This window comes from Epinephelus lanceolatus, chromosome 19, assembly GCF_041903045.1.
Source record: "Epinephelus lanceolatus isolate andai-2023 chromosome 19, ASM4190304v1, whole genome shotgun sequence".
Taxonomy (NCBI): Eukaryota; Metazoa; Chordata; class Actinopteri; order Perciformes; family Serranidae; genus Epinephelus; species Epinephelus lanceolatus.
This window is the reverse complement of record NC_135752.1, coordinates 27051664-27064773: the sequence shown is the minus strand read 5'-3', so window position 1 is coordinate 27064773 and position 13110 is coordinate 27051664. Positions and strand designations below refer to the sequence as shown.

Sequence of the window (13110 nt, the reverse complement as noted above, 5' to 3'; positions counted from 1 at the left end):
CAGTCTTTGCAAAATCTTTTAGTCTGTCACTAAAACCTCACATTGTCTATTTGTGAGAGGGTGACAGACCTTAGGCTTTTAGAAGTCTCATTCAAAAGCACATGCCCCGTGCACAGCGCTGTCAGTCCTTACGACTCGGCGCAGGTGATAGCAGGAAACATCAGAATGAAGCCATGGACGTCACATGTTGCTTGTAACACTTCAAATGAAGACTAAATTAAAAGAAGAAGCAATTCAGCCCTCTTGTGTGCAGTGTATCTGCTTATTGACTATCAATCTTTTAAAAGTCTTGGTAAATTGTCAAAAATATCTTTGGGCTCTGGACTGTTCGTCAAACATAACAAGCCATTTTAAGACTTGAAGCTCTGGGAAATTGCGACCAGCTGTTTAGACTTCATTACTTAAAATCATACTCCCCAGATTAATTGACGATGAAAATAATAGTTAGCCAGCTATTAACACAGACAAACATGCACAGTCTTACCCGTGTTGTATACGCAGCCTCCGGATCATCTTCCAGGACTCGGGAGAGGCCGAAATCAGACACTTTACACACGAGGTTACTGTTGACCAGGATGTTACGAGCTGCAAGGTCACGGTGGACGTAGCCCATGTCGGACAGGTACCTGCATTTACCAACACAACAAAGAGGATTAAACCTACACTGACACTATGTACAGAGGATGTCTACAGTAATGCATTTGTGTTTATGTGTACCTCATGCCAGACGCAATGCCACGCAGCATACCGACCAGCTGGATTACAGTAAACTGACCGTCGTTTTTCTAAAGAAAAGAAGGGAAAAACAGGAAAAAGGCTTATCTTGGTGATTTTGGTATCTTATCTTACACGTCTTTATCTCCAACCACTGTATACAGTCTATAAGAACAGTGAACAGACAGCCTTCAGAGGGGAGTGGAAGAAAAAAGGGAAAGATAGCATCACATGACAAATGTTAAAACCAGATAAAATCCACTATGCTGCAAACACACACAAAAAAGGCAAATCCCAGGACGCCCAAAATGTGCTTTGCGGCATATAGTGAACACAGTCTTTCCCCTTAGTGTTCTGTAATGAAAATGGAGTTTTCATGTGGTTTGACATTAAAAGTTTCCTCGAATAATTCAGTGATACAAAGTGGTTTGATGCAGATAATTTTTCTGTATTTCTTTTCCATGTGTAGCCCACAAAACTTTCATGAGAGAGGCAAAAGATGGACATATATGACCTCTACAATGAACAAAATGATGGCTAAGCATTCTGGTAATGGCCACTTACAAGTTTCCTTCTAGCATGGAAGCCACACAGCCATTAATGCCACAAAGGCAATTACTCTAAGTTATGGCATGACAACAAAGAAAGGCACACTTCTGCACGTTCAGCTTTAACTCACAGTTTGATGGCGGTGGAGGATTTTCAGGGCACGCACATTATTGCATCATATTCTCATTTATGCTTCTCATTTGGAATAACCCATTTCTAATGATTATAATTTCCAACATCTCAATGACGGCACTGATGACAGCCATCTAATCATTATGTGTACTTGGGCTCTCCTGCTCAAAAGGTAGACCCAAACCAAGATTAAGGATTCCTCTAACCCTTCTCTGCTGTCCAGAGTCACACCATGTTTTATGAAATCGCTGCCTCTGGTACAGACACCAGCCGAGCAGTATCTCCCTTGAGCGAGTCACGGTCACTTTCTCATTCCTCAATTCAAGCCCTGACTTAACCTTGTCTTGTGGGACCTTCCAAATCTCCATACCCTTATGTTAGTAATTAGCTCTTTTTAATAACCAAGGCAAAATGATGATGGGGCAAAGAACTTTTTGCCAAGGACAGAATGTGCTTCTCTCTACTATTGCATAACGGTCAGGAGGTTGCTCCCTGAAAGAATTTACATCTCACTCCTATGACATGTTGGACAGGTTTCTTTATACAATCATGTTACAGTCGTTGCAATGTTACTGGCTGCAGTGATGGTGCAAACACACAGAAAATGTTAACCAATCAGAATAGACTAGGCTTTTTTGGGACGGGGGCTTAAAAAGGTAGGTGCTAAATCAGATTAATACAGGTGTTTCATCACACTCAGTATTAAAAAAATGTTTCTTTTGTAGGGCTGCCCCGTTATAGTCGACCAAACATTAGTCGACCAGAAAGGTCATTAGTTGGCAAAATTTCATTGGTCGCTTAGTTGCGGAAAAACAAAAAACAAACAAATGTGAAACTCTATTAGGAGCTGCGCCTCGTCAAAGTAAATCACAGGCTAGTTAATAACATGTCGGGCAGGAAATCCAAAGTGTGGGATCATTTTGAGAAGGTGGTCGACTACAAACATGACGTATCATCTGAAACATGGAAGTAGCTACATGCCCATTAGCCCACAGCGTCATTAACAGGCGGCTCGCTCAGTGTGTGATGTGCACTTGTAGACAAAATATAAGCCTATATTAATGAAGGTTCATTAGTACGGTTTTGTATTTCTCTGTAATGTAGCACAGTGTTAACAATGTTACTGATACTATTCTTTCTCACACCTTCAACTCAAACCATTGTGTTGCCCTGCCCAAAATATATCATTTAATAATTACATTAATATCGTAAACATGTGGGTGACTAGTCGACTAATGGCCCTAAATGACGACTATTGCTCGACTAGGTAAATTCTTAGTCGGGGGCAGCCCTAGTTTTTTTGACTGTTACAGCATGTGAACATGTATTTTGGGTTTCTACTGAAACATACTTATACTAACTGACAAGAGCGTACTCATGATGACAGCTCTCCAACTGTTAGTTTAAGCCCCAGCTTCCTCCAGTCCAAACTTTAACCATCCAATCTTCCCCTCATCCTTTCTCTGTATTTCCACAGCAGGCATGTAGCTCTCCTTCTCTCCTCATGGTTTAAAAACCTCAGTTTCCATCACTACTGCAACTACTTTCCTCATCCATCCACAGCAGCAGAACATCCCACTTACATGTGAAATGAGATGTTAAACCAGAGATGTGAGTTATGAGCCTTACACTGCATTGTCCATTGCTGTGACCCCTTAATCCAGGAGCCAGTCCAGCCCCTGGTTCTCTCATGGCTGTGTCATTTATACCGGCCTCAGTGCACCAGCCATCCATGTAATTACTTCACAGGGATGTCTGTGCTGCTGCGCCTGCTGGTCTCCCAGCTCCTCTGCCTCCCTTTGCCATCCGGGATTACTCCCCAAAGCACACGCAGTCAGCAGTTTCCAGTGACCACAGCCCCGTGGCACATCCTTCCTCTATCTTTTGTCTCACGGCGTTCTCCGATTCCACAGACTGGGTGAGAACATCTTGTTCAGGTAAAGGTCTTTGATGATTCCAGTCTGCACAAGCACACCTTCAAATACCATCATATCATCCTCATCTTTTCCTCAAATTTCCATAATTGTTACTCTGAAATATGCCTTTACCATCATGCAATCGTGTGACCTTATTTCTCTCATCTCCCCATCAGCCATCTGCTGCAGGGGTTTACCCCTTTTTTCATGCAGGATTTAGCCTTGTCCGCCAACTGAACATCTTGCCATTGTAACCAGTGAATAGACTTAAGTGCTCTGGAGAGGGATCACTTAATTCAGAGGTTTGCCAGCCTTCATTACAGTCCACCTTCTCCACTCAGTGAAGTCCAAATTGTCTAGACAGTGCAGACGTGATTCCAGCCCTGAGTGCTCAAATGTCTTTCATATTTCCTGGCAAAGTGATCTGTGTCTCAGTCGGGACTGGTAAACATTTAGAGTAAGTTTAAAATCTGCACCACGTAGACACACTCAGACTGACACTGAGCTCCTGTGATTATTCCGTATTATTTATTGTTGCTCTCCTAAATGTTTGGGAGAAATAATACTCACGCCAACCTGAATACACAATTAAGTAACTTTGCTTTGCCCTTGAAAGACGTCAGTCGAACACCTGCCAACTTTAACTACCCTCTCTGTGCTGCTCACAGTCAGGAGTTTTGCACAACACGGCACAGGCTAAGATTACAACTATCACATATTCTTCTCTAGTTAATTTCTGCTTGAATGTGTAGAATGATGAGGTATTGAATTGGAATAATGACAGCTTTCGTGGACATATTCTCCCACAGTGGTGTATCTCCACTACAAGCAGCTCTCATGAATGTATTTTCCTTTCCAGGGGATTAAACGTTATTTCCACCCCTGTGGTAATTGTCCTCCCAATTTGGCATATCAGCAAGCAGTGGCTCTCCACCCCTGCACGTTTGCCACTGATCTATGTCTGAGAGCCAGCTCCACTTCATTTCCATATACCACACATATGCTGCTAAAACACTTCTTTTTGATTGATTCTCGACAATCAGTGGTGACTTTTACTTACCTTCCTCCTCTTCTTTCCCATCAGTTTGCTTTTTTGACTCCATATCATCCTCCCTTTTTTATCCACGGTCTCCTTCCTATAATTATCATCCTACTCTTTCTCATACTCTTCCTCCTTATCACCTTATAATCCAACACCTCCTCCTCCATAGGGTGCTTTCAGACCTAGAGTTGTCTTGCTTTGGTCTGAATCAGGGACTAATTTTGTCACAAAGTTGCATAACTGCCTGAGTTGGTTCGTGTTCTCACAGCAGCATTTACAAGTGGACCAGATCAAATGCCTTGTGCGAGAAAGCTGCTCTTGATTGGTCAGAATTTCCATGTGGGAAAAATCCAGGAAGTAAACAAAACATTGAAGAAGTGTACACTTGCAAGATAAATGTGACACTTTGTAATGTCACAATGGAGGGACAACTACGCAGGTTGATTTTAGTGCTGCTCATCATGGACTATATTGCTGTCATTGTTCATTTTAGTCAAACCATACAGTCTGAAAACGAGGCGCGGCTCCAACTAGAAAACAATGTTTTTCCTTATTTTCTGTCATATATCATGTTACAATGCCGGACGTTCATATTAAACACGGCCAAAGTTTCAAATAATGAGGCAAACAAATGGTTTTCTCTACCTTGGCAAGAAGCTGATGTCAGATTGCGACAGATTTCTCTATATGGTCATCTGCTCCAGACATTACGTGCACTGCTACATGTGGCTACCTGCAGAGTAAACATGCAGACTGTGTTGCTGTTGTAATCCCCCCCCCCCGATATCAGATAACATTCCTGCTGGAACATGTCCAGTTGTGATTGGGAGCTTTATTTGGTGATTTTTAATTTGAGAAAGTACTACTATACACAGTCATTCCCGGCTGCAAGTACACAGCTACATGTAGCTACATGCTAACGTCAGGGAAACGTAATCTTGGCTGCCGATGTCTCTAGTTTCTTTCCAATTTTGGATCATACACCTGCTGAGACATGTCTGGTTTTGTTTAGGAAGCCTTTATTGATGATTTTTAATGAGAGAAAGCGCAGCTATATGCAGTCATTCTTCGGCTGCAAGTACACTGCTACATGTAGCTACATGCTAACTTCAGGGAAACTTTGTTGCTGTTGTAATTTTCTCCCCTATATCAGATAATATTCCTGCTTGAGCATGTCCAATTGCGTTTAGAAGCTTTATTTGGTATTTTTTTATGGGAGAAAGAACCACGATACGCAGTCATTCCCCAGCTGCAAGTACAATGTCACATGTAGCTACATGCTAATGTCACAAAAACATGTAATTTTGGTTGCCACTGTTGTTAATTTCTCCCTGATTTCAGCTCATACTTCTGTTGGAACAGTCTGTTTGTATTTAGCTTTTATTGGTGATTTTTTTTTACAGTAGAAAGTGCCATTTTTCTCTGTTGCAGTCATTCCTTGGCTGCAGTGATGGTGCAGATAGGGCTAGATGAGGTTAGATGTTGAAGACCCACAAACACTGATTAATCAGGGCGGACTGGAGTTTTTTGAGAGGGGGGCTTAAAGAGACAGGCACTAACATGGAGCGTCTTAGACAGTGGGTAAATACAGGTGTTCCAGCACAGACAGTATGGAGAAAATAAAGTGTTTTTGACAATTAAAGCATGTAAACATGTTCAAGTAGAAACCCTAAGTACAAGCATGGATCTGAAAATATGAAAAAGGGCATAACAGATTTCCTTTAAGCATCCTTGTCCCCCTCTGTCCTACCTTGAGGAAAGTATCCAGCGATCCATTCTCCATGTATTCAGTGATGATCATCACCGGTTTGCCTGAGAAGCAAAATATGAGAACATACTTCACTACCAAAACAGTTACACATAAAAACATGCTTGCTTGTATTCTTTTCAGACACAGATGGGCAAAATTGAAGCTTTCTAAAATATATCAGATTTAATTTTGGTGAGACTTGATGACATAAACAGAATGTACGAGTCAGAAAAAGGTCATTCAAAACTACAACTCAAAGTACAACTGAGCTTGATAAAGCACAGTTGAAGCTGTCAGAGCACATCAGAACCTGACTGATGCAGAACAGCTGAGTCTCATGGATGTTGAAAAACCCTGACAAAGTGCAGCTTATAGACTGAAGAATTCAGAGCAGAGTCTGACAAGTTGAGCTTGAGTTTCTTAAACATCTTCACAGCACAACTGCCACATGAGAAGTCCTGTTAATCTGCATTGTGACATATTTCATAAATCCTGCAGGGCAAATTTTGGGCTCACGACCAGAAAAGCAAAGCAAAAGTAGCGTAAAGTCTGACTGGAAACAGACATGCTGATGACTCACTCTTGGTGACGACACCCTCCAGACGGATGATGTTTGGATGGTTAAACTGGCCCATGATTGAGGCCTCCCACAGGAAGTCGCGTCTCTGCTGCTCTGTGTAGCCTGCTTTCAAGGTCTTTATGGCGACCTGGATCTCTCTTTTTCCGGGCAGCCTCAGCGGTCCGCTGCACACCTCGCCAAACTCCCCTGAGGCAGAGAGACAGAGCTTGACTGTGGCCTTGGCATTTAAGCCCACCTTGACTTGCAAGTCTTGTCCAAGGGTGAAACAAACCTTTTGTAGTAACCTCAACCTTAGGCCACATCTATATGTTTACAGACACTTTCAAAAATAAATGTTTTCCTCTATGCTTTGACCTCTTTTCCACACAAAGGTCAATAAAACAGATCTTCATCATGTTGTGTCACAATGTAACCCAATAGCAGGCAAGCATCACTAAACACAGTGCTCATTATTACAACAGACAGGAACTTAGAAACCAAAAGATGTGTTAATCTGAAGGGCCTCTTTAACTGCTGCACAGCTAAGAAGCTTGTGAGCCTCACAAATGCTGCAAATCAACATGTTAGTCAGCAGGGCACAAACACCATTTATAGCCGCACGAGCTGTCATTTTCCAGCCCACTGTTTGGTTTAATTGAGTGTCTTTAAAGGTGCGTCTATACAATGATGGGCAATTATGAATGTGTCAGGTTTATGCAGGTTGAAGAAAATATTAGCCCCTGTTGTAGAGGTGATGATAAAATTCCATAATGACGAAATCAAACGAGACTCATTACTGTTATTACTGTACATCGGCGTGTTTTAATGCACTATTGTTAAGCTGTTACAGGATGAGAGTGTTTTTACCTGAGCATGCTTGACTGAACAAGTTTATTTCAGTATGAGCAATAATATATTCTGTGATACATTATTCTGGCCAGATCAGCCCCAAACTGAGGCTCAGAATAAGAATCAGTGCATATGTAAAGTACACTCTCACACACACACACACACACCCACACACTTGGCAGGCGCACAGAGTTGACTCACCAGCTCCGATGATCCTCTCTATGGAGATGAACGAGACGTCAATCTCCTGGGCAAATTCGTGCACTGCCTGGTTGGGATCTTCATAAGTGAGGGGGTCAATGTAGGTGCGTACCCCCGGGAACTTTACTGCAGACACACATGCATGACATCATTAGCATGTAGATGTCATTTACCATCATTTACATTTTTCCAGGTTAGTATCCACAATACAATGCATACAAAAGGTATATGTATTCCGTCTAGGGATGGGCATTCTAAGTAATTTCCATATTCGAGTACTCTCATTAAATTATTGACGAGTACTCGAGTACTCGCAAAAAAAAAAAAAGCATTAGACTAGGGTCACATTTAGACCAACAACAGAACTCAAGTGCAATTTCAAGCTTGTTTATTGAACAGCCAGGTTTCAATTAGCCTATTAAACAGTACATTCAACATAAAAATGTTACAATTTAAAGTCACTGCATTTTGCGCAATATTGCAATAAACTCCAGAAACGGCTATTGAGAAGCAACACAGCATGAGCCGTCAGTGAATAGCCTACATGTTCAACAGATAACAAAATCGGCCTAATATCACACAATTTTCACAAATTAACCATAACTTTGAACTTAGGCCTGATTAATTTAAGAGATGGATATATTCATTTCGGTTTAAGACAATTAACAAGTCCACACAGGTGCGGGGGAGAGGCGAGTAACCCTACGGAGAAGATCATCTACTCAGACAGACTTCGCAGGCTTCAACTAGCCTTTTAAACCATATTCATATTCATATTCGCAATGAAATGCGAGTTCTCAAATCTCAATATGTGTAATGAATACTGACGTTCAAAACGAGTACTCATGCCCATCCCTAATTCCGTCAGATATATTTTTATAGATTTTTTTTAAGTCAAGTGTCTGGTGCTTAAATTAATGTATCATTAATATTATTAATACATTTTTTTCATCAATGTTGCATAGTATCTTGATTTGTAGTGATTTGATTTGGTACATGCTCTAAATTCTAGCTTTTAAACTAGAATTACTGCCAGAGGAGGTGGCCTCTGACACCACTTATCACCCACTTACAATGCAGTCTTGAGATCCCTCCCCAGAAGGCTTAACATCCACTCACACCTGGACCCATCTAACCCTAATGACACACATGATGGTCGGGTAGGTCAACGACTCACATGTGACCTTCACGCCTCTGAAACTCAGAGCTCACATGTGACCTCATCGACTCTGTAAGGGTTCACACCCACACAGGGTTTAAAGCCTGCGCACCAGTCTGTTAGAACTGAAGAAGCCTTTTGGATGAGAGGTGAAACTGCTTCAAAAAACTCAAGCAAGTCCAGTTGCCTACGATATAGCACTTAAGATTAAACATGACTTGCTGCTGTATTCCTCTGCGAACCAGTCAAGTTGCACTTACAGTTTACATACAGTATATGTCTGTGAAAACATGGATGCCTCACACACCACTTCCTCCTGCAGTACAGAAGATGTAAACAGTTTCAAGGTCAGCAGCCATGATTAGTGTCATCACGCATAACGTCATAACGCTGAATAATGGCCATAAAGTGTTTTTGTAGAACATTCTGATCACACTGAAATTGACCTTTGACCTAATATAAAATGTCATCACTTCATCACTGTATCCTGTTAAACATTTGTGCAAAATGTGGTCATAACTGGCATATTCATTCTTGAGTTACAGCCAAAAACGTTTTATGAGGTAACAGTGACCTTGACCTTTGTTGGACAACCAAAATCTAATCAGTTCATTCTTGAGCTTAAGTGAAGGTTTGTGCCAAACCTGATTTCTTCGTGTTTGGCACAAACCTTCACTTAAGGTGTTCTTGATTAGCATACATAAAAATGAGAAGGATGGAAGGTCACAGTGACCTTGACCTTGACCTTGACAAATTTAAAGAAATTCTCTCAAGGAATGTCTTGATATAGGGGTTCTTGATATATCGAACATGGTAAATGGTAAATGGACCTGCACTTGAGGCTACCATACAGGGTGCCACCTGCTACTCACACTTTTTAACACACTCATTTACTTTTTTGGGGGTTTAGTATCTTGCTCAAGGATACTTTGACATGCAGACGGAGGAGCCGGGGATCGAACCACTGATCTTCCGACTACCTCTAATCCACAGCTGTCCCATGACAATGAGAAGGAGACCAGTGACCTTTGACCACCAAACTCTGATTAGTTCATCGTTGAGTCCAAGCGAACATTTGTGCCAAATTTAAAGAAATTCTCTCAAGGTGTTCTTGAGATATTTTGTTTATGAGGAATTGGATGGACAGACACATGATGCCTCCAGCCACAGCTATCTTCTTCTTAAAGTACTTCGTCAAACTACCTAACAAAATACAATCATATACACCTTTAATTATCCAACAAACAAGACTCTCTTTTCATCATTTTTTCTGCAGATATTGAGTAATTAAGATTCATTTTCAAATATTTTCTTTCATCGGATGAATCAATATGACAGCGTACCACACAAACTGGCAGTCTAGTGTTTTTTTTTTTCCTGACTTCTCCGGAGCTGATGTACCCGTCACGCTCGGCTCTGATGCCAGCAGATGGATGGCAGGATACAATGCCAAAAATGTGGCCAAATATATTAAGCTGTCACGGCCTATAAATCACCAAAGCTTTGTGTGTCCTCTGCCAACATGGCTGCCATGGAGCTGGTCTGAAGCTGTGCCATTCAAAAAATAGCTCCCAGTACAAAACATTGTTAACTGCACTGGTAACACACACACACGGGTGGGCCTTACAGGGATGAACAAACTCGTACAGACATGACCGCTGTCTGAACCCTATACTGTACATGTAGTGGGAAACTTTGGATGAACTCGCACACACACACATAAACAGAGTGGGCTTTCTAAACTTACTGTGACCGTTGTGGAAGTGCATCTTTTCCTCTTCAGGATCCTGCTTTGCTTTGCTGTAGCCACACCGCCTGAGAGGGAGGACATATAAACACATCAGAATCAATGTCATGCACCAAGAGTGTTATGTGAACATGCAGAGGCACTGACTAGTGTTTTTTTTGTTGTAGAAACTTAGACTTAAGCCCCATTTCCACCAAACACTTCCAGTATGGTACCTTTGGAACCAACAGTAACCCTTCAGACATGGTACCTAGACCCTGGTGTCTGATTTCAGCCTCTCCGGAGTCCTGGAAGATGCTGCTTACACCACATGGGTAAGACTGTGCATGTTTGTCTATGTTAATAGCTGTCTAATTATCATTTTCATCGTCCATTAATCTGGGGAGTATGATTTTAAGTAATGAAGTCTTAACAGCTGGTCTCAATTTCCTAAAGCTCAAAGTCTTACAATTGCTTGTTATGTCTGACATCAGCCCTGTTTCCACCAAAGACTTTCGGTATGGTACCTTTGGAACCAAAGTAACCCTTCAGACATGGTACCTAGACCCTAGCATTTCCACTGCAAACAGTACTCTTAAATGTGGTTGTTGTCACTCACTGTATTTCCTCATTACCGGTGACATAGAGGAAAGTCTGCACCTCGTCTATCGTCCACAGAACGAGGTTGCACATCAACATTTTCAGAGCAAAATAAAACAGGCTGCAGTGAGAGTCTCTCTCCATGGGATATTTAAAAATACCAGGTTTGTGCATTTAGTCCTTCTCAGGCAAGCTCAGGGGTTTAGTGTTGCCGGAGCCCACAGGAACTACGCTCCACAATGCTTTTTTTCCCTCTGGGTGAGGATTTAGAATATGTGAAGTCGAAATAACCCGGTCCAAATTAATATATATAAACGCTTAAAGATTCACTCATTACTAAAAGTGTATGTCATATAAAAACTAATGAAATGGTCAAAGTTGTCACAGTTAAATTTAAGCATTGAGTAACATTACAAGTTAACGTTCCACCTTAAAAGTCGCCGGCAGTCGGCCCAGTGAATTTAATTATTTTTTTCCCCAACTCCAGCTGCTGCAAGTATTTTATAGTTACAGTTTACTTAAATAAATAAAACTCTCCACAGTATGAACGGTGGTTACATGAGCCTCAAAACCAGCCACAACTCAGCCCTGAGCAGAGTGACCGTCCTCTATTGACCAATCAACAGACTGCAGTGTTCACAGCTCCAACTTTTTGTACCAGATCTGTGTGCTAGGTACCCCAACAGAGGGGGGACCAAAAATGGGGACGATACAAAACGGTTCCATTGGTACCATCCACAACTTTTCACAGTGGAAAAAAAGGTACCGAATTGAACTCTACTGTACCGTACTGCTTGGTCGAAACATGGCTTTACATTAATGAAAAATACTGATGATTTATAGAGTGTAAACAAAACATCGGGAACACCTTGTGCAAAAGGACTTGTAATTAATTTAATCAACACTGCTAACAAAGTGGGACAAATGGGGTTGAATGCTAATTAGCAGCATTCACTTTGACTGACAAATTATATCTGCAGTTCTGTTTTGGCAGGTCTATTTAGAGTACCCGCATTTTTACATGTAATACCAGTGTAAAGCAGCACAAAATACTGTGTACCCTTCTGCATTTTCTCTACTGTATATCTAAACAGTGAGCAAACAGTGACATTTACACTCAAAAGACGAAAAGCTGACAGACAGAGATCACAGTACAGATACCTTAAAGATGCCTCAGACACAAGCAAAGCCAGGCCAACACATGACACGATCACACATGGATCTAAGTGCAACATAAGCTTCTTTTATTTCCACATGGGTTCTGCTAACTTATATTTCAAGGTTGCTGAAAATGCTGAAAACTCCCAGCCTGTTAGACATTAGCAAAGGACTGCAGTTTTCAAATAATATCTTTTTCCAAGAATGCCCCTGTCAACACATCAACACTGACTTGTGGCAGAGTAGAAAGCAGTCTCGTTCTTTTCGATAAAAGCCATCTAGAAAATAAGATTTTTGGTCAAGTCGCCTGAAAGAAAAGGGGCAGAGTAAAGAAATTCCTAACATCACAGGCTTTTGTTTGCGGCCATATCGTATCCTTTTCTCTTACGCCCATATCTGTGTATCCCCTGATGTTTAGGCCAAAACCTGTAATCATTTGTCTTTTGTACAAATGTGTGTGTGTGGTCTGTGTGCTCAAAGCTTCTGTGTTTCAATATTTAGACAAGCAGCATCAGAGATAATCACAGATGACCCAGATTAAACAGGAGGATTGATTTTGAACTTGATCCTACGTCCAAACACACACACACACACACACACACGCACACGCACACACACACACACACATACAAACACATGACACTGACAGAGCGGACAGTCACATTCAAAATAGTGTATTTGTGAGGTATATGCATAAATATACTGATTGTAAAACCAAGAGTCTAGATGCTGGAGTTTTCTTCATTTTTCAGTTC

At 41.4% G+C, this 13110-nt stretch overlaps 1 protein-coding gene across 1 annotated transcript in view; it reads right to left on the bottom strand.

The window, feature by feature from the left end:
- Positions 1-13110, bottom strand: part of epha5 (EPH receptor A5) — a 106590-nt gene that overhangs the window by 20621 nt on the left and 72859 nt on the right. The window contains exons 10-15 of the mRNA XM_033646744.2: positions 10619-10686; positions 7713-7838; positions 6684-6869; positions 6104-6165; positions 718-785; positions 485-626 (exon numbers count right to left, since the gene is read on the bottom strand). Of these exons, the coding sequence (XP_033502635.2) occupies positions 485-626; positions 718-785; positions 6104-6165; positions 6684-6869; positions 7713-7838; positions 10619-10686 (652 nt within the window). The remainder of the gene's footprint in view (positions 1-484; positions 627-717; positions 786-6103; positions 6166-6683; positions 6870-7712; positions 7839-10618; positions 10687-13110) is intronic.